The 22,229-nt window shown below is 40.7% G+C and overlaps 1 protein-coding gene across 1 annotated transcript in view; it reads left to right on the forward strand.

The window, feature by feature from the left end:
- The window catches only part of MGAM (maltase-glucoamylase), an 81,061-nt gene that overhangs the window by 5,654 nt on the left and 53,178 nt on the right, over window positions 1–22,229 (forward strand). The window contains exons 2-9 of the mRNA XM_073899296.1: window positions 7,234–7,360; window positions 9,221–9,342; window positions 14,541–14,661; window positions 15,872–15,981; window positions 16,536–16,687; window positions 17,264–17,435; window positions 19,152–19,251; window positions 21,403–21,515. Of these exons, the coding sequence (XP_073755397.1) occupies window positions 7,234–7,360; window positions 9,221–9,342; window positions 14,541–14,661; window positions 15,872–15,981; window positions 16,536–16,687; window positions 17,264–17,435; window positions 19,152–19,251; window positions 21,403–21,515 (1,017 nt within the window). The remainder of the gene's footprint in view (window positions 1–7,233; window positions 7,361–9,220; window positions 9,343–14,540; window positions 14,662–15,871; window positions 15,982–16,535; window positions 16,688–17,263; window positions 17,436–19,151; window positions 19,252–21,402; window positions 21,516–22,229) is intronic.

Genomic DNA, 22,229 nt, shown 5'->3' on the forward strand with positions numbered 1-22,229 from the left:
TGACAAAATCCAGATTATGGGGAAATCTACAGAACAAAACTTATTGATTAAAAAAAAGCTTAACAGGGGTGCCTGAGCCAGGGGTAAGTGGCTCAGTCAGTTAAACATCCAACTCTTGATTTTGGCTCAGGTCATCATCTCAGGGTTTTGAGACTGAGCCCCCTGTTGGGCTCCATGCTGGGCATGGTGCCTGCTTAAGATTCTCTCTCTATCCTCTCTCTGCCCCTCCTCCCACTCTGGGCTCTCTCTCTCTCTCTAAACAACAACAAAAAAAGCTTAACAGACACAAACCAATTACAATATATAAATCTTGCTTACATTCTGATAAAAGTAGAACAAATTATAAAATATTTATCAGACAATAAGAGAAATTTCAACATTGACTAGATATTGGATGATTAAGGAATTATTTAAAAATAGTTTTGCTATTCTAACAATATTTTGTTTGGCTTTCATGAAGTTTACTTTTTTAATACTGAAATATTAAAAAAAAGTTTTAAAGTATAACATGTGGTGTATATATATATATATATACACAATGGAATATTACTCAGCCATCGGGGAAAGGATGAATACCTACCATTTACGTTGACATGGATGGAACTGGAGGGTATTATGCTGAGTAAAATACGTCAATCAGAGAAAGACAATTATCATGTGGTTTCACTCATATGTGGAATATAGGAAACAGCACAGAGAATCAAAGGGGAAAGGAGGGAAAACTGAATGGGGAGTCATCAGAGAGGAGAAAAACCATGAAATTAACTCTAGGAAACAAACTGAGGGTTGCTGGAGGGGAGATGGGTGGGAGGATGGGGTAACTGGGTGATGGGCATTAATGAGGGCACATGATGTGATGAGCACTAGGTGTTATACGCAACTGGTAAATTATGCATCTGAAACTAATGATGTACTATATGTTGAATAATTGAATTTATTTATTTATTTATTTAAATTCTATTATGTTATGTTAGTCACCATACAACACATCATTAGTTTTTGATGTGGTGATCCACGATCCATTGTTTTCGTATAACACCCAGTGCTCCATGCAGTACGTGCCCTCAATACCCATCACCAGGCTAACCAATCCCCTCTACCCCCTCCCCTCTAAAACCCTGTTTGTTTCTCAGAGTCCATAGTCTCTCATGGTTCATCTCTCCCTCTAATGCCCCACCCCCTCGTTTTTCCCTTCCTTCTCCAAATGTCCTCCATGCTATTCCTTATGTTCACAAATAAGTGAAACCGTATGATAATTGACTTTCTCTGCTTGACTTATTTGACTTAGCATAATCTCCTCCAGTCCCATCCATGTTGATGTAAAATTTGGGTATTCATCCTTTCTGATGGCTGAGTCATATTCCATTGTATATATGGACCACATCTTCTTTATCCATTCATCTGGTGAAGGACATCTCTGCTCTTTCCACAGTTTGGCTATCGCGGACATTGCTGTGATGAACACTGGGGTGCATGTGGCCCTTCTTTTCACTACATCTGTGTCTTTGGGGTAAATACCCAGGAGTGCAATTGCTGGGTCATAGGGTAGCTCTATTTTTAAATTTTTGAGGCACCTCCACACTGTTTTCCAAAGTGGCTGTACCAACTTGCATTCCCACCAATGGTGTAAGAGGATTCCCCTTTCTCCAAAACCTCTCCAACATTTGTTGTTTCTTTCCCTGTCCATTTTTGCCATTCTAACTGGTGTAAGGTAGTATCTCAATGTGGTTTTGATTTGAATTTCCCTGATGGCTAATGATGATGAACACTTTTTCATGTGTCTGTTAGCCATTTGTATGTCTTCTTCAGAGAAGTGTCTTTTCATATCTTCCGCCCACTTTTTGACCTGATTATTTGTTTTTTGGGTGTTGAGTTTGAGAAGTTCTTTATAGATCTTGGATACCAGCCCTTTATCTGTGGTGTCATTTGCAAGTATCTTCTCCCATTCTGTGGGTTGCCTCTTTGTTCTGTTGGCTGTTTCCTTTGCTGTGCAGAAGCTTTTTATCTTGATGAAGTCCCGAAACTTCATTTTTGGCTTTTGTTTTACTAGCTTTTGGAAATGTATCTTGAAAGAAGTTGCTGTGGGCGATGTCAAGAGGTTACTGCCTATGTTCTCTAAGATTTTGATGGATTCCTGTCTCACATTGAGGTCTTTCATCCACTTTGAGTTTATCTTTGTGTATGGTGTTAGAGAACGGTCGAGTTTCATTCTTCTGCATGTGGCTGTCCAATTTTCCCAGCACCATTTATTGAAGAGACTGTCTTTTTTCCATTGCATGTTTTTTTCCTGCTTTGTCAAAGGTTATTTGACCATAGAGTTGAGGGTCCATATCTGGGTTCTCTATTCTGTTCCATTGGTCTACGTGTCTGTTTTTGTGCCAGTACCATGCTGTCTTGGTGATCACAGCTTTGTAATATAGCATGAAATCGGGCAACGTGATGCCCCCAGCTTTGCTTTTCTTTTTCAATGTTTCCTTGGCGATTCGGGGTCTTTTCTGATTCCATACAAATTTTAGGATTGTTTGTTCCAGCACTTTGAAAAATGTCATTGGAATTTTGATTGGGATGGCGTTGAAGGTATAGATTGCTCTGGGTAGCATAGACATTTTAACAATGTTTATTCTTCCGATCCATGAGCATGGAATCTTTTTCCATCTTTTTGTGTCTTCTTCAATTTCTTTCATGAGTGTTCTGTAGTTCCTAGAGGTATTCCGAGGTATCTTATGGTTTTTGATGCTAATTTCTCTTTCTACAGTTGCATTGTTAGTGTATAAGAAAGCAACTGATATCTGTGCATTGATTTTGTATCCTGCCACATTACTGAATTGCTGTATGAGTTCTAGTAATTTGGGGGTGGAGTCTTTTGGGTTTTCCACATAAAGTATCATGTCATCTGCGAAAAGAGAGAGTTTGACTTCTTCTTTGCCAGTTTGAATACCTTTTATTTCTTTTTGTTGTTTGATTGCTGTTGCTAGGACTTCTAGTACTATGTTGATCAATAGTGGTGAGAGTGGGCATCCTTGACATGTTCCTGATCTTAAGGAAAATGCTCTCATCTTTTCCCCATTGAGGATGATATTTGCTGTGGGTTTTTCTTTTTTTTTTTTTTTAATTTTTTTATGCTGTGGGTTTTTCGTAGATGGATTTTATGAACTTGAGGAATGTTCCCTCTATCCCTATACTCTGAAGAGTTTTAATCAGGAAAGGATGTTGTATTTTGTCAAATGCTTTTTCTGCATCAATTGAGAGGACCATATGGTTCTTCTCCCTCCTCTTATTAATGTGTTCTCTCACACTGATTGATTTGCAACTGTTGAACCACCCTTGCATCCTGGGGATAAATCCCACTTGGTCGTGGTGGATGATCCTTTTCATGTATTGTTGGATCCTATTAGCTAGGGTTTTGTTGAGGATTTTGGAATCCATATTCATCAGGGATATCGGTCTGAAATTCTCCTTTTTGATGGGGTCTTTGCCTGGTTTGGGGATTAAGGTAATGCTGGACTCATAGAATGAGTTTGGAAGTTTTCCTTCTGTTTCTATTTTTTGAAACAGCTTCAGTACAATAGGTGTTATTTCTTCTTTGAATGTTTGGTAGAACTCCCCAGGGAATCCATCAGGTCCTGGACTCTTGTTTTTTGGGAGGTTTTTGATCACTGCTTCAATCTCGTTACTGGTTATTGGCCTATTCAGGTTGTCAGTTTCTTCCTGTTTCAGTCTTGGCAGCTTATAGGTTTCCAGGAAGGCCTCCATTTCATCCAAATTGCTCAGTTTATTGGCATATAGTTGTTGATGATAATTTCTAATAATTGTGTCTATTTCCTTGGTGTTAGTCATGATCTCTCCCCTTTCATTCATAATTTTATTAATTTGGGTCCTTTCTCTTTTCTTTTGGATAAGTCTGGCCAGTGGTTTATCGATCTTATTAATTCTTTCAAAGAACCAACTTCTAGTTTCGTTGATCTGATCTGTGTTTCTGGTTTCTAATTCATTGATTTCTGCTCTAATTTTAATTATTTCTCTTCTAATGTGTGGTTTAGGCATTGTTTGTTGCTTTTCCTCTAGTTCTTTAAGGTGTAGAGTTAGTTGGTGAATTTGGGATTTTTCTATTTTTTTGAGTGAGGCTTGGATGGCTATGTATTTCCCCCTTAGGACCGCCTTTGCAGTATTCCATAGGTTTTGGACTGATGTGTTTTCGTTCTCATTGGTTTCCATGAAATGTTTAAGTTCTTCTTTGATTTCCTGGTTGACCCAAACATTCTTGAGCAGAGCGGTCTTTAGCTTCCAAGTGTTTGAATTTCTGTCAAATTTTTTTCTTGTGATTGAGTTCCAGTTTTAAAGCATTGTGGTCTGAGACTATGCAGGGAATAATCTCAATCTTTTGGTATCAGTTGAGACCTGATTTGTGACCCAGTATGTGGTCTATTCTGGAGAAAGTTCCATGTGCACTCGAGAAGAATGGGTATTCTGTTGTTTTAGGGTGGAATGTTCTGTAAATATCTATGAGGTCCATCTGGTCCAGTGTATCATTCAAAGCTCTTGTTTCCTTGTTGATTTATCTGTCCATTGCTGAGAGTGGAGTATTGAGGTCTCCTACAATTAATGTATTGTTATCAATATGACTCTTTATTTTGGTTAACAGTTGGCTTATGTAGATGGCTGCTCCCATGTTGGGGGCATAGATATTTACAATTGTTAGATCTTCTTGTTGGATAGACCCTTTAAGAATGATATAGTGTCCTTCTGTGTCCCTAATTACAGACTTTAGTTTAAAATCTAATTTGTCTGATATAAGAATTGCTACCCCAGCTTTCTTTTAAGGTCCGCTGGCATGGAAGATGGATCTCCATCCCTTCACTTTCAGTCTGGCTGTATCTTTAGGTTCAAAATGAGTCTTTTGTAGACAGCATATCGATGGGTCCTGTCTTTTTATCCAATCTGCAACCCTGTGCCATTTTATGGGAGCATTTAGGCCATTCACGTTGAGAGTGATTATTGAAAGATATGAATTAACTGTCATCATGTTGCCAGTGAAGATGTTGTTTTTATAGATTGTCCCTGCAAATTTCTGTTGTATATCACTCTTAGGGTCTTTCTCCTTTTACAGCACCACCCTTAATATTTCTTGCAGGGCCGGCTTAGTGGTCGCATATTCTTTCAGTTTCTGCCAGTCGTGGAAGCTCTGCATCTCTCCATCCATTCTAAATGACAGCCTTGCCGGATAAAGTATTCTTGGCTGCATGTTCTTCTCATTTAGTACCCAGAATATGTCTTGCCAGGCCTTTCTGGCTTGCCAGGTCTCTGTGGATAGGTCTGATGTTATTCTGATATTCCTCCCTCTGTACGTAAGGAATCTCTTCCCCCTAACTGCCCTTAAGATGGTTTCCTTGCTTCTAAGATTTGCAAGTTTTACTATTACATGCCGGGGTGTTGGCCTGTTGTCCTTGACCTTGGGAGGGGTCCTCTCTGCCTCTAGGACATGAATGTTTCTTTCATTCCCCAGATTAGGGAAGGGAAGTTCTCAGCTATGATTTGCTCAAATACATCTTCTAGTCCACTCTCTCTCTCTCTCCACTCCCTCCAGGATTCCAATTATTCTGACATTGGAACGCTTCATGGTGTCACTTATTTCTCTGATTCTATCTTCATGGATTCTGAGTTGTTTTTCCCTGGCCTCCTCTTTTCCCTTTTTATCTATTATATTGTCTTCCAGGTCGCTTATTCTTTCTTCTACCTCACTTACCCTAGCTGTTAGATTATCTAGATTGGATTGGATTTCATTGATAGCATTTTTAAGTTCTGCCAATTCAGCTTTCATTTCTGCCCTTAGAGACTCTATGTTGCCATTAATTGATTTCTCCATTCTAGCTATTGTCTTCACAACTGCTACCCTGAATTCCATTTCTGACATCTTGGTTATATCTGCATCCATTTGTAAATCTGTGGCATAAGTCATAGTCTCTGAGTCTTTTCTATTTTGGGGGTTCCTCCTCCTAGTCATTCTGTTGATGGGTGTTTGAGGGAATGTATGAGTCCAAATTATTGACCAGAACCCAAGCAAGATGCACCTGTTTTCTTGGGACCTTAGGGTTGCTGGCCTCTTGTTTTCCCAGCCTGTCTTCTGGGGGAGGGGCCTGCCCCGCTGTGGCTCAGGCAGCCCTGTTTGGGCGGAGTTGCCCTGCTCCCCTGTGGTGGGGGATGGCCTCCGCGGGAATCAGTTTTTGGGGCTTTTGTTCTCTGGCGGCTTTCCCTGATGGTTTTCCGCGTCTCTTCGGTGAGTTAGAGCAGAAGAGACCACAGTCTGTTCTTCAGTGAGCTCTCCAGGCCACACTCTCTCCGTTTCTGTCTGTGCTGCTATAAACAGCAGCGGCCTGGGTTGTGCGCCCCTCCGCAGCGCCCCCAGTCCTGCCTCCAGCTCCGAGCACGTCTCTGCCCTTTGTGCTTCTAAAACCGCCAGCTGCCCCCAGATTGCACGCCGCGACCGGGCCGCTCCGGGTTTCTGCCCTGGGGGCTGCCCTAAAGTCCTTTCCCCACCCCTACTGGTCTGCGAGTCTGTGCCCTGTCCCCAGCGCGTGAGGCTGTCGCTCACCAGCGGTGTAGGATCCCCATGGCCAGGCTCCCTCCCGCTGCCGTTTATCCTCTGATATCTGCCGGCGGAATCACGGCTCCCTGCTTCGTACCTCGAAACCAACTGCCTGCGATATTCTGTTTGTAGAGATCCAGATCTTCTTGCATCTCAGGCTGGTTTCATGGGTGCTCAGAGTGGTCTGGGAGATATCCAGCTCAATTCCGGGGACCAGTTGAAATAGGGTCCCCTACTCCTCCACCATCTTTCCTTCTCCCTCTGAATAATTGAATTTAAATAAAAAGAATCAAGTAATCTCTCTACATCTACATCGTGGGACTCAAACTCACAATCCTGAGATCAAGAGTCACATATTCTACCAACTGAGCCAGCCAGGTTCCCTGATACTTCGATATTTTCACCCAGATAAAAAGGTATCTGATATTTGCTTCAAAATAATCCAAGGTTAGGGAGAGAAGTAAGTAGAATAAAGAAAAAATGAGATTGGTCATGAGTTGATAATTTTTTTAATCTAGCTGATGGGTGTGTACATGAAGGATTGTTAGTTACTCATTTTACTTATGTGACATTTGAGCTTGTCCATTTGAAAATTACTAGCTATAAATTAAATAAAACTCAAATCTAAAATTGTTTTCCTTTCTTTGCAGATGGCAAGAAAGAAGTTGAAAGATTTCACGACTTTGGAGCTTATGCTCAGTGTTCTTCTGCTTCTGGTGTTTATCATCACTATTCCTCTGTTTGTGCTTTCAGCTAAAGATTCTTTGGAATCACAAGGTAACAAGGAACTCTGATGTTCACCCTCCATGTGTTGCTCTTCCCAGAGCAGAAACTTCATGAGTGGCAGGAACGTGATGTTCTCTTGTCCATTGTTGTGAGTGCGTGTGTGTATGGGGGAGGGGAGAGTTACATGTGTGTCTGTGAACCCCTGACTGGAGGTGTGACAGCTCACTAGGTAGTCACTGTAGGCCTAAGCCGATACTTTTATTTCCCAGTTAGCACAGTGCAGGATTCCACAATTGACCCTTGAAATAAATTTGCTGAATTGCATTGAATAATTCTCATTTCATTAACCTTTATTAACCAATTATAATTAACCTTTATTAACCAATTACCCCTTATATGCAAGGCATTTGAATAAGTATATAATCAAAGTATTTTAGGCCAAAGTTCTGATTCTTTAAAAAGTAACAACTAGGGGCACCTGGGTGGCTCAGATGGTTGGACGTTTGCCTTCAGCTTGGGTCATGATCCCAGGGTCCTGGATGGAGCCCTGCATCGGGCTCCCTGCTGAGCAGGGAGCTGGCTTCTCCCTCTCCCTCTGCCTGCTACTCCCTCTGCTTGTGCTCTCTCTCTCTCTGTCAAATAAAAAATAAAAAATCTTAAAAAAAAAGTAACAACTACCAGAGTTATTTATTGAAACGTTTATTGAACTGTCTTATTCTGAAAGAGGGGCTAGATTGTGCCGAGTTATCCCTGACTTCTCACCTGGCTCATCTAGGAACAGTTTCTATGAACCAAGTGATGAAGGGTCAGTCTGTGGCTAGAAGAAGACTTCTCTGCTCCCACTCCTTCTGTCCCAGCCCTGACAATTTTTACTTTTGCGGGGAGTTAGATCAAGTAATCTCAAAGATTGTTTAACTCTTAAAATTCCATGGCTTTGAAGATGGAACTAAAACCCTTATGCAGAAAGTGGCACAAATATGGAGCTCTCTCAATCCACCACTTTTGAATTGGAACAGAAATGAAACTAATTAAAAGCCTCATTGTTCTGTCTTAATGTCCTTATTAACTTATTGCAGAGTGACTTAAAGAAATCTCACTTCCTTATTTTAGAATGCAATAAATGTGTCTTTTATTTGACTGATTTTAAAATCTGAATCAAAGCCTTTGGGCAGATCCCTACGGCCAATTTTTAGATTGGTGGCCTTCCTTTATATTTTTGTCGTATGAGACTTTATATTTACATAAGAATGTCATCACTCAGAAGTGTTCCTTGTTGAGGGAAAGCCCGTTGATGAAACAACTGCAACTGAGAAAACATACACCGCCCATGTTCTGTGCACAAACATATTGTGAACCAGCTGCTGGGGGTGGAAGTAAAGGATCAGAGCAGTCTGCAAACTTTTCTGTAAAGGGCCAGGTACTTAATACTTCAGATTCGGCAGGCCATATAGTCTCTGTCACAACTAATTAATTTTGCCATTGTAGCACAAAAACAGCTATGGATAATGCATTAAAAAGTGGGTGTGGCCGTGTTCCAGCAATACTGGATTTAAAAATCAGGCTGTGACCTGAGTTGGTCCACAAGCTATAGTTTGCTGACCTCTGGACTAGAGAAGGTAGATTTGGTTCTTACTTTGATGGTGACCTTTTTTTTGATCTAATGGTGGAGCCAAACTCCTTCCTGGTGGCGGAAGGAGATGATGCAGTATACACAGAGGAAAATGCAGTCAGCAAGAACTAATGAGGCTTTCTAAAGTGAATGTGTACATTTCAAGGACCTCAGGGTGAAACCCAATCAGTAGTTGACTTCATATATATGGAGGTGTTGAGAACTATGACAATCATGCTAAATGCTTGTGATATTAGACCTGTCTGATGGTCATTTTATGTTTGTTTTTGGGATTATCCCAGATCCTGGGGCGACAGTTACCCCAGATCCTGGGACAACAAGTACCACCCCTGATCCTGCTACGTGCCCAGTAGTAAGTGAAGTGGAACGGATAAATTGCATCCCTGACCAGCCACCGACAAAGGTTTGAATTACGGATCCTGTTTTCATTTAAGAGTTTATGCTGTTGGATAGTTTTTGTTGTTGTTGTTAATTTGTTTGTTTTCTGTTTATAACTCCTGGAGAACTGTTTGCATTGCAGCTCTTTGTGGCTCAGGCAAATGAATCCTGGATCCATGCTTGTGTGTCAATGCAGCTTTGGGAGAGGAAGAGTGAGAAAATTCCTTTGGGTTGACAGATTAAATTAAATATGAATTTCAGATAAAGCATGAATACGTTTTTAGCATAAGAATGTCCCATGCAAGATTTGGGACTTACTTCTACTAAAAATGGATTTGTCTTTTATCTGGCAACCCTACTTTGTTACTAGTTCTCTCTGACTCTGTTACTGCCTCTGTTTCTTGCCTTTTCTTGCCTTTTCTCTGTCTAGAGAGACTTCCAAAGGCTGTCTCGGATCTACAATGAAAAGTGATACACATGCATAAAACATTATTTAAAATAAGGACAATTAAAAAAAAATAAAATAAGGACAAAGTTTTAAGAGCCATGTTTGGGAAGGAAGAAGATAATAAATACCAGATGAAAGGTAGTGCAGACATCTGGGTATTTACGGCAGTATTTCTTGATCATCAACTGAAGTCCGGCTGAATAGTGAATTCAAAATAGAAGAGGTCTATAAACAAAGTGATGGATGAGGAAATTGTGGGGCACACACATGACATATCAAGTGGTCCCATATGACCAAGATACAGGGTGGGTGTCAGAGAGAAGATAATGCCCTAAGGAGGTAAGGTAAATTAGAGCTTGACGAGAGAGGACCATTAATGTGCCGCTTTGTTGATAGGAAAGGGAAGTTGTGGTCTAGATACGCTGCACCTAAGCAGAATGTTTGGTCTAGATATCCTGCACCCAAGCAGGATGTTTGGCAGGATGTAGGTTTGCAGAAAGTTGATCCACACCCATTCACTTGCCCCTGTCAAAGTGTGCTAGGAACCCCATTGCTTGGAAGCCCAGCTAGAAGACTAATGCATCCTCAGTCTGTTCATTCTCCTACAACACCCCATCTTGATACTGACTATTGAACTTCAGATGTCGTTATTGCACCCGTAATGTTTCTTTGGGGTTTTATTGTAAGACTTTTCACAAAATTTCTGTGGTATCAAGATTATAGTTCAGTAAATGAACTTTGCTTTTTTTTATATGTTGTACCAACCGAATTAATTTATGACCCTTGGCATTCATTCACTGGCCTGCTCCTCTTTAGCTCAGCCAGAGAGAAATGCGCTGGGAGTACTTTCAATGGCCTGTTTTTTCATAGAAGGTATATCTTGGGCATTTTGGCGCATGTTTTAAATATCCTGAGTGCTATATGCTGTTCCAGATTGTTGTTGAGAGGCTGAGTCTATGGATAATGATGTATTTATATAATGTACATGTAAAAGAGACATAGATGGCTGTGTGGAGTAGAGAAGTGGGAAGAAATTATGAATATGATACCAGGCTAGTGGAAGGTTCCAGTGTTGAGGCCATTGCAGTACCATTTTATCACTCCTATCTCTTCCTCTCCTCCAAGGTTACTTATAAAGAACTAACAGTATAAATTTCCCTTCAGGTAATTCTTTGTTGTAGATCCCATTGTTTTTAATTCCTAATAATGTGAGGGAATCCTATAAATCTGTAAAGCCACATGGAATACTCTTGAGAGACATCTTGGGAGAGAATGAGCTCAAAGAGTCTCTTCCATGAGTCTCAGGGGAAAAAAAGGGATGGCTCAGTTATCAAAATCTCTAGCCTGATCTTTAGTTTTGGGCTTGCAGCTGGTTGCAGGGCATCTCACTTGGGTGTCCCACGATCATCTCGCCTCAACTTGTCACTCCTCATCAAATCTGCTTTTCCTCCTCAACCATCAGATTCTGTTCATACTTCTGTTATGCTTCTCATCTCAGTGGCAGAAACAGCAGAACTCTTGCCTGCCTCTTCCCTTCAAGCCCTCTGGCCAATGTTTCATGTATTTTAAACATTTTCCTTAACAATGTTTTCCAGAATAAGCACTTCATTTCCCTTCTCACTATGGTCATGCTGGGCCTTCACCACCTCACAGGTGGCTTATTCCCACAGATTCCCAGTGCCTCTTCTGAATTCCATTTCTCCCTGCCTGTTCCATTACACACAGGATTGAAACTGCCCCCTTGAACATCTTACTTTCATTGTATTGCTACCCAGCTTGAGTACTTGTAGTCTTCATCACTGTTTATTTGGTCAAGTTCAAATACTCAGTCTGTCATCTTAGACCCTATTTAAACTTTGTGCCTCTCAAGCTGCACATAGGCCATTCTCCCATACAGATTTTAGAGACAACTCTCTGTACTTATCCAAAACCTATCCATTCTGAAAGAGCATATCACTTTCTACTTCCTTGTGAGGGCTTCTACCCACAATCCCAGAACAGTTGAGAACAGTTTACAGTAAGTCCTTTCTATGGTTAACAAGAGTACTGATAATAATCTTTATGATGATATTTGAGAAGTTACCATATTTCTTATTCAGAAAATTTTGTCATATTTTATAGCAGACATACTCGGTAATTATTATTTACTTATTGGCTTGTAATATATTTTTGCAAATTCCATTTTCTTATCAATAAGTGTTTAATGAGTCAAATTTTATGAGTATCAGCAAGCAAATTGCATTTTGCAAAGATCATTATGAATCCCCACCTTCAAAATTACTCTGTGTTTACACAGCATTAGGTAAGAGCCATGATACAGTGCTAGGAGGAGCGGTGAGCTATCAGGTCCTGCGTACAGACTTAAGTTTATGCTCTGTGCCTTGAACTGGTAGTGTAGCCCTTGGGCAGGAGAGTGTTAGGGGAGCCCCAGTACCAGGTTCTAGTTCTGGCTTTGCTCCTGAAAAACTCTGTGATTTGATCACTAAGTCTTGTTTCCTTGCAGACTATCAAGTCTTTGTCAGTGAAATGAGGCAGTGTGCTCAGGTCAATCCGTCCATTAAATCAATGCCTTCTGAGCGTGAGCCAGCTCTACTAAACTCTGTGCTTCCCACGATTTTAGAATAGTGACCTCTAAGGTATTGGCAGATGACATGTGATAATTGACATGATAAATTTTCTTCTAAGGTCTCATTTTGTGTTTCCCATATGTTCTGTTTCATTATATGCTGCTCCCTACCTGTCCCCCACCCCATCCCCATATCCGTGTCTTCTTTCCTTAGTTTTTTTTGTATTGAGGACTTTTTCCCCTGAGTTTTTAATACTGTATTGGAAGTTACACATGCTGTATTATTTCAGCAATTCCTCTTAGATTTAAATTCTCACCTGAACTTAGAGGGACATTTGTATCTTGGGTCCAATTCTTCTCTTTATGCCCCTTCGGTCCTGTTCACACCATCATTTTGTACAGCTTTTCTCTACAGCAATTTTCCTAGGTTTCACATCTTTTTACTCTCCTGTTTATGTGCACCACGCTTCTCTTTCCACTCCTCGTGACTGCTTAGGGCCACGGCAGGAACTGGTATTTTCAAGTTGCCCAACAGAGACTATTCACTTTTCTGGCTGCTTTGGCCACTCTTTGATCTTTGCCCCTTCCAGTTCAGTGAAGAAATCATTAAGCTCTGGGCAGCATGCAGAAACCATCTGTTTAACACCCTTTTTGGCACCTTTCTCTTTGCCTGATGTACTGAGGTTTCATCTGAGTGGGTTTTGAAAGGAAAAAAAAACCCAAAACCTGTTGATTGAAGTGGATTTCCCAGTGCAGCCCAATCCCGCAGCCACGTCGTCCACAGATGGACACGGTTTTCCATCCTTAAATTAGTATCCACATAAAAATAAGCATGTGTTTAGATCCAATTGTTCATATACCTAAGCCATTTTTTTTTTGTCTTATCATTTGCAAAGCAAGGCTACATCCTCCTGAAAATGTGCTTAACAGAAACTCCACCCAGAGTATAGAAAAAAGAGAGTGGATAGCAAGAGAACTAAGTTTTGGTGCTTGCCTTCCCAATAGCTAACTGAGTAACCTTTGGCCCGTCATTTCACCTCTGTGAACTTCTGCCTGTCTCAGGCTCTTCATCTGTAAAATATGTAGCAGGATGTAGTAGTTATTTATTGCTTTGTGACAGATTATCCCAAAACTTCATGGCTTAACACAACAAACATAATTTTCTCACATATTTTTATGGTCACAAATCTGGCTTTGATATAGCTGGATGTTTTGGCTCAAAGTATTTTAGAAAACTGCAATCAAGGCGTCTGCTGGGACTGTGCATGATCCCTTTTAGGCTCATTCGTATGATTGTGAGCAGGATCGAGATCCTCCAGGATTGTTGGATGAGAGTCTCAGTTCCTGGAAGGCCACTGGCCAGAGATCTCCCTTAGTCCCTTGCCGTGGGCTCTAGTAGAGCAAGGGAAAGAGAGGAAGCCAGACAGGAGACATAATCTTTCTGTGCTCTAATCTTAGAAGCAAGATCCCATTATTTTTGCTTTATTCTGTTCGTTACAAGTCACTAGGTCTAGTCCACACTCAAGAGGAAGAGGCTTCTTTGTACTTTTTTGTAGTTACCCTGGTGCCCCTCCCAAATAAATTAGTTGACGTGAGAAAGGGATTGTGTTCATTTTAATCTCCACTCGATTCTGTCATTAATTGTGGTATAAAGCGGGCACCTTTCTTAACTAAAAATTAGAATTTCTTTGGGTATCACGGAACAATTACTTTCTGCTTTGGGAGAAGTTGAGAGACTGTGTATATATGTATGTATCTATCACATATACGTCACACATACACACATAATAGACATATTTGAAAGTCAAAACTGATTTGATTTCAAAGCTTCTGAATAAAGCAAAGTCCTTTTTTTTCTTTTTTTTTTAAATACCCAGACTAATATAAGTGAAGCTGCATTTGCAATTTTAAGTTACTGGTGATATAACTATATTGTAGTTTAGGATATTTAAATGAAGTTGCCAGTTTTATTGTGATGGCAGATATGGGACTCCATTGCAGTCCCTATATTATTATAAATTAACAGTAACAGGGTAGGACATTGGGCAGAAAAATTAGTTTTGAGTACAAGCTGTGCATTGACTGGGATAAAGCACAGTTTCTCTAAATATCATAAAATGAGGTTAATGATACCACAAGCTCAAAATATATTTATAAATGATGATGTTCTACAAATAAATGGAATTATTTGATTAATCTCTTATTTCAGGCCACATGTGATCAGCGTGGGTGCTGCTGGAGACCTCAGGGGACCATAAATGTGCCCTGGTGCTACTATTCTAAAAGTCATGGTTATCAAATGGAGGGTGACCTTGTCAAAACAAATGCAGGTAAGCCAGACAATGAGGCGGGAGCTCCAGACCCTCTGCTCGCTGCAGAGGAAAGCCTTAGTGGCCTGCAGAGTATCACACACCACCACCTATGACAGAAGGTGGGCACTGTTCTTAAGCCAGGGCTAGGATCTATTTTGGCATCAAGGAAAAAAAATCCAGTCTTGGGAGTTAGGACACATGGTCTATTCCTGGCTCTACTTTATGTCCCTTGGTAACCTTGTACAAACATTGTGATGTCTTTGGTCCCCAAGTTTCTAACTTGGGGGAGGGGTTTGAGAGGGATTTGAACTTAGTAACCTCTGAGACTACTTACAGCTCTAATACGATGTGATTTTGATGATATGGAAACAATTCCAATTTCATAAACATTTTTATGAAAGTTAGCTAGTCACTGTCAGTGTTCATGGACTAAATGTCTCCTCTTCTTTCTCCCACCCCAAGATGCAGAGGATAATAGTGAACATTCTGGGAGATAATAGAGGGTGACTACTTTGGGAAGCTCTTAACATAAAGGAAGAGGCATGCTGCCCCTCCAAGGGTCTTGGCCTGATGGTCTTTTCTAATATGGTCTCAATTCTCACCTGGCTTATCACAGAATATGGGAGATGGTTTCAGCATATATGATCACCTGTAATGTAAAATGAAAATAACTGAGAAGGAACGATGTGTGTGTGTGTGTGTGTGCGTGTGTGTGTGTGTGTGTGTATCAATGTCTAAGAGTGTAAAGGGTATGTGGTTAATGCAGAATGGCTGATGGAATGAGAATTAGGCCTTTTGGGGGAGGTTTCAAGCTGATTTTGTAAGCGAGAAGCATGGGTAAGATAATGACAGTGCCTAGCTTTACAATCTGGCCCAAAGTAACAAATGATGGGTAGACATCTATCTCTTCCCTTCTTTTGAGAAAGAAAGGCTTTTTTTTTTTTTAAAGATTTTTATTTATTTATTTGAGAGAGAATGAGAGATAGAGAGCACGAGAGGGAAGAGGGTCAGAGGGAGAAGCAGACTCCCTGCTGGGCAGGGAGCCCGATGTGGGACTCGATCCCGGGACTCCAGGATCACGACCTGAGCCGAAGGCAGTCGCTTAACCAACTGAGCCACCCAGGCGCCCAAGAAAGAAAGGCTTTTTACACCCCTTTGACATAGATATGGCTACTTCTTGTGAGTTTACACAGCCAGCTATGTAAACCTTTTTCCCTCTACATACTAGGATTCACAGCCCAGTTGAAAAGGTTGCCTTCTCCATCCTTATTTGGAAATGATGTCAACAATGTCCTTCTCACAGCAGAATACCAGACGTCCAATCGTTTCCACTTTAAGGTTGTGGTTTGTTTATTCTTTAAAAATATTTTTGGAAAAGTGCTCATTCTCTACCTGATGGCTGCAGTTACTTCAAGATTGACAATGTTGCTAATGGAGGCATTTTTCTCTACAGACATTATTCTTACTTAGTACCTATATGTTGAAGGCGTCTGTAGCCTTCCTTCAGTGTGATAACTTCCTGAATATAGATTATAGAGTCAACCGGTGAAATTTGGCTTTTATTTATTTGCCCCTGATACCATGTGAAATGTAGTCAGGAGGGAAAAGAAAAAGAATGATCACAGCTGTGAAAATTCTAGAGCTAGTTCATCTCTGTAGACTTACAATGTCCATTTATACCAAAAAACTAACTTCTGTCCAAGTGTTAAACACTTGAATTTGGTAATATAATGGATATGTTTGCCTCGGACATCATGCCATTTGGATCAGTGCCTGAGTTCAGTACCATGAGCATAGTCATTGGGAAGCACTGCTGTTGGTAGGGAGGTTTCCACTTTGGAAATACTGAGGAGTTTTTATTTTGGCTTTCTTTCCCTTCATGTCCTGGGCAGCTAACTGACCAGAGCAAGGACAGGTACAAAGTACCTCATGAACATGTGCAACCCTTCAAAGGAGATGCTGCTTCTCCCTTGACCTATGAAGTTATGGTCTCCAAACAGCCATTTAGCATCAAAGTGATCAGAAGAAGTAATAATCGTGTTCTGTAAGTTTTGAAAACCTGTCTGGGGATCTGAGTAGGAAGGACATGGGAGAGAGGTCTGCAAGCCTAAGGAAGGGTGCGTGCATCGCAACAATGCTCCTGAAGGTTGTGAGCACACTGTTGGTGACCAGACTCTCCAAATGTATACTTTCTTCTGCCTTCCTCTTTCCTCCTCCTCCTGCTGCTGCTGCTTCTTTTTTTGTTGTTGTGGTTATTACTAAGCATTATTATGGGCCAGGCACTGGGCTGGGTCCTTCTTTCTCTCATTTTTATTACTGTGTGAGCATTTTTTCCGCCTTATTTTTCCCTTTCCTCCATCCATCTTACCACGTATCCACCAGTAACTATTTATGGAACATCTATTATAATGTAAGAATAATATTTTGGCCGTGTAGTAGTGTATCTAAGGGAAAAAGCCCTGATCTCTTGGTGTCCATGGGAAAACATCACTGGAGGGCAAATGGGGCCAGTGAAAGCAGGGGATATGAGTCATTAAAATGTAAGGGACAATTTTCTAAAAGGTTGTGTCCTCTCCACTCTACTTACCCACTTGTCCCTGCATTTTGCATCGGAGTCTAGGTTGGACTCAGGCATCGGACCCCTCCTGTTTGCCGATCAGTTCCTGCAGCTCTCCACCCGACTGCCCAGTGCTAACGTGTACGGTCTGGGAGAACAGGTGCATCAACAGTACCGGCACGATTTGAATTGGAAGACCTGGTCCATGTTTGCCAGGGACACAACCCCCAATGGGGTAAGTTTTTAGGATGGGCCCCTCTGCACTGAAGGTCAGCCTCATTCTTGAAGATAACTCCTAGCAGTACAGAATAATAGTTAAGAGTGAGATTCTAGGGTGAGGCTGTTTAGGTTTGAATTCCACGCACCAGTTATGTGGTTCTGGGTGAGTTACTTCTATGCGTCTCCAGTTTCTCATCTATAAAACAAGGGGAATATACTTCCCTTGTAGGGTTGTGATGGGAATTAAAGGGATTTATCCATATAGAGTCTCTAGAAGAGTGTCTGCCACAAAAAAGTGCTCAGTAAATGCCAACTACTCTTCATTTTATTTTCCTTTTGAACTAACTAGTTGTGGAGAAAACATTACTAATATTGACTCTGCACAATAGATGGGTTATTATCTCCATATATTTTAGGTTGACCTTTCTAAATCACCAACTTATAGCAGGTTTGTCAGCAAAATAGGATAAAATAGCAACTAAAATACTGTCTTGCTCATTCCTGTACGAATAATGTTTGGGGCAGTGAAAGAATAAAAGAAATAGTGTTGTTATTATTTTGTTTGATTTCGTTTTAGTTTTAGTTTTTATATTGTTTTGACTGTGAAAATCTAAATCAGAGTTACTTCCTAGGCTCAGCAATATTACTTACAGCTCTTGTTCAGCCAATTTCCTGATTAAGCAGAACTAGTTTCTGGATAAAGGAGATCATTGGAATAATTTATTAAGTGATTCTTTTAATACACGATCTCTATTTACCAAAAGAACCCTAAAAAATTAAGCATAATTGACTCCATTTAAGAGGCAAGAAATTGAGGCTCAGAAATAGCCCAATGTTTAAAAAAAAAGTTTGAAGTAACAGAGATACGATCTAACCCCTGGCCTGTGTAATGTAAAGCCCATGCTCTTTACTGTACCATATGCCTATCAGAAAGACAGAAAAGGTGTTGAGTCAGAGCGGTTCATCTGGTAATTATTTAATAAGGAGCCTGAGACCTTTGCTACTCAAATGGGTATCACCATGTGAGAAATGTGGGCTCCTTCTTCCTTTGAATTAGAATCCGCATTTAACTAAGATTCATATCTCATTTCTCTGCACACCAAATTTTAGGAAATGCTATTCTAGAGCAGTGATTTCAAACATGACTACTCATTGGAATCACCTGGAGAAATTTAACAAAATATCAATGCCTGCTTCCACCCCCAGGGATTCTGTTTTAATTGGACTGGATGCAGCCCCAGGTTGAGAACTACTGTTCCAAAGTCTTAGACGGTCAGCTCGAGTTCTATAAAGTCTAGACTTTAGAAAGCCTGGAAGACCAAGATATCTTGAGTAGAGCTGCCTCTAGTTGCACATTAGAAAGATGTCAGATTCATATTAAGGCTTGATGGAGCTTTTGCAGATGGGGTTAGGTTAAGCCTCTTTGAGAGAAGAGATTCTTTGAACTACGGTTTCAAAACTCTTCTCCCACATTTTGACAGATAGCACAGGCTCTCACATTTCTACTAGATAAATGGTCATAACTGGCTCAGTTCAATAAGAGAATACTAATTCACTTGGTTGACATCAACCAAATCTAGACTTGATATGTTAAAGATTTATCTGTGTCTTCTTTGACCAGGAGTTCCCTGTCAGTTACTCACATGATTAACACTGATTTCTTAAGTCATTTCTAGCCATTTGGGGTTTAGATTATTAGATGGTAAGTTTATTTTTAATTTTCTTTCTGCAGGATGGAACTAACTTATATGGTACACAGACATTCTTCCTGTGTCTTGAAGATGCTAGTGGATTGTCCTTTGGAGTGTTTCTGATGAACAGTAATGCCATGGGTAAAAGACTAAAGGAATAGTCATGAAAAAATGCATAAGAGCAGTTTTCAGCACTATAATAAAAGGAATGGAGTCCTTTAAGAATGGCAGAGCCATAGCTCAGGGACTTGCATGTTCTCTGATTGTCCCATCCCTTGTTCATTACTTGTTGTTATATGGTAGCCATGAGTAGGGCTTTCTCTCCTAGCTTATGATTTTCCTAAATCTGGTTACCTCTTTTGGAATATTTTCTATTGTAGAGTTAAAACAAGTAAGCCTTTCCTATAATCTACTCAGAGGCAGTTTCTACCAATTTGTTCTTTTCCTTCTTTAGGCTTTCATCCAGTAGAGGGTTTGATATAAAATCTACTAGGAAACAGCCAAATGCCCTTGGCCTCATGATGACAGTAGCTGGGCCTAACCAGGGAGCTACAACTGAGCAGTGAATATTACACTCAGACAATCCAAAGGTAGCAAGGCAACGTGGAGTGGCAAGGGTCAGGCCCTGCAAGATCAATTTGTTTAAGACCAAACAGTGTAACATCACAGGATTCCAAAAAGTGGCTAGCCTCCCCATCTTTGAAGGTTTAGATTGGATCAATGTTTCTGTACTTTTTTTCTGCTTGCACCAGTAACAATGGATCTCAGTGGCAATGAATCAATCACCACAGGGGAAGAGGAGATATATTAGAATCTCCCAGGGTTGACGGGATATTGATCCCTACCTCTTCTCTACTGAGAATCAATGGACTGGATCAGAGCTGCTCAAAGCATGGCCCACGGGATGGTTGACAAACTGTTTCAGGTCTACAGTAAGATGAGTATAGAAATGGAAAGTAAACATTGCAGTAGCTTCCAAGTGCATGCATGAACCCTTTTCTAGTAATTTGTTTTCATGTTATTTTGCAGAATGCATCAGATTGCAAAGAACTGGACATTTAAAAAATAAATCTCTGATCCTTCACTGTAGATTGAGACTCACTCTAGGTGACCTGAAATACTTCTAAGATACCTAATAGTCTAAGAATTGACTGAGATAGTTCAAGGATTGCATAGTTTCAGGGTGTTGGAAGGAACCAGAAAAAAAGTTGAATCAGGCTTAAAGAGAAAGATCCCAGGATCCTAGATACTCTGTGTGAGTTGTTCTTATGACTGAAGAATACATTTCAGTAGACCTTGACACCTTTTATTCCTAAATGCAAACCAAGGCTATGGGGAGACTTCACCTCTGAGAACTGTGATTGGGGCTTAGAGGGATGTGGAGTTTATAATATAATCTCTGACGTTTTTTAGCTTGGCTTTTGCTTGATGTGAGATTCACTGAGGCTGGTACCTCAGTGTGTCTAATTGGGTTACATTCCTGCAATGATGATGGGGTGTGAGACGGGAGCAACGAGTTCTGTAGTTGTGATGGTCAGAGAAGAAACACTTTTCCTCTGCCCTCGCCAGTCCAGTATTTGGGGGCCTGTGAGTCAAACTGACAAGAGATAGGTTAGCAAGAGAAAAGACAGGTTATTTACATGTGCAGCATTGATACACAGAGGAGTGCTCAGTGAAGAGTAACTTCTCAGAGGGGTGGTTAGAATCTGGGGCTTATATTCCACCCTGATATGCAAATGGGAGGGAGAGAAAGGGATCCCATGGGAAACATTGGGAAAGATAAATGAGCCCTTAGGGGAACAGTTGGGGGATAGGATATTCTTGTGACAATGTTTGGGGGTGGTGCCAATGTATTGTCTTGGAGAAGATTTGATTTGGGCTGGGGGTGGGAATTTATGACAACTGAGTTCTTTTGGGAAGGCCTGCTTTTTGTTGAGAAGGGATTTCAGAAACTCAAATGTCTTCAGCTTAAAATAACTTCTGTGCTACAGTGGCTTCGTCTGGACCCCTTCGTGAAACTGATTGCTTTTTCATGAAAGCCTGAGTCCTGACATGGGAGCGAAGATGCTCTAGTCACCAGTGATCAAAATCCGTCACAGAACAAATGCTTTGCCTCTCACATGTCGTCATCATCAGAATGTGACCCTTTGTATACAGAGTTTGAGGTGTTAGATCCACTTTCTTAATATTCAGATGATTGGCGATCCTTCAGTCTAGAACCTTGTAGTCATTACTCTAGAGTAAATTCTAATTTTTATTTTATTTTTCTTTTCCACTTTTAAATCTTGCAAGAGGTTGCCTTCCAGCCCACCCCAGCTGTCACTTACCGCACCATCGGGGGCATTCTCGACTTCTATGTGTTTTTGGGAAACACTCCAGAGCAAGTTGTTCAAGAGTATCTAGAGGTAAACTTATGATATCGTGATTATGACTGAGGAAATAAATCCTAAATAGCACAAAGAAAAGTAAATTTAAGATGCAGATGCGAGGCACAAAAATGTGATGGAACTGGAGGGTATTATGCTGAGCGAAATAAGTCAATCAGAGAAAGACATGTATTATATGACCTCACTGATATGAGGAACTCAATCTCAGGAAACCAACTGAGGGTTGCTGGAGTGGTGGGGGATGGGAGGGAGGGGGTGGCTGGGTGATAGACATTGGGGAGGGTATGTGCTATGGTGAGTGCTGTGAATTGTGTAAGACTGTTGAATCACAGACCTGTACCTCTGAAACAAATAATACATTATATGTTAAAAAAAAAAAAAAGAAGATAGTAGGAAGGGAAGAATGAAGGGGGGGAATCGGAGGGGGAGATGAACCATGAGAGACTATGGACTCTGAGAAACAAACTGAGGGTTCTAGAGGGGAGGGGGGTGGGGGGATGGGTTAGCCTGGTGATGGGTATTAAAGAGGGCACGTTCTGCGTGGAGCACTGGGTGTTATGAACAAACAATGAATCATGGAACACTACATCAAAAACTAATGATGTAATGTATGGTGATTAACATAACATAATAATAAAAAATGTGCTATTGTAAGCAGCTATTATAAATCTGCTACAACAAGTTGATCCCACCCTCAGTGATTTATAAAGGGGCTAGGAAAATAGAGTAACA

The sequence above is a fragment of the Callorhinus ursinus genome, unplaced genomic scaffold (assembly GCF_003265705.2).
Source record: "Callorhinus ursinus isolate GAN/ISIS: 27379988/994484 unplaced genomic scaffold, GSC_fseal_2.0 scaffold12, whole genome shotgun sequence".
In the NCBI taxonomy this organism is placed as follows: domain Eukaryota; kingdom Metazoa; phylum Chordata; class Mammalia; order Carnivora; family Otariidae; genus Callorhinus; species Callorhinus ursinus.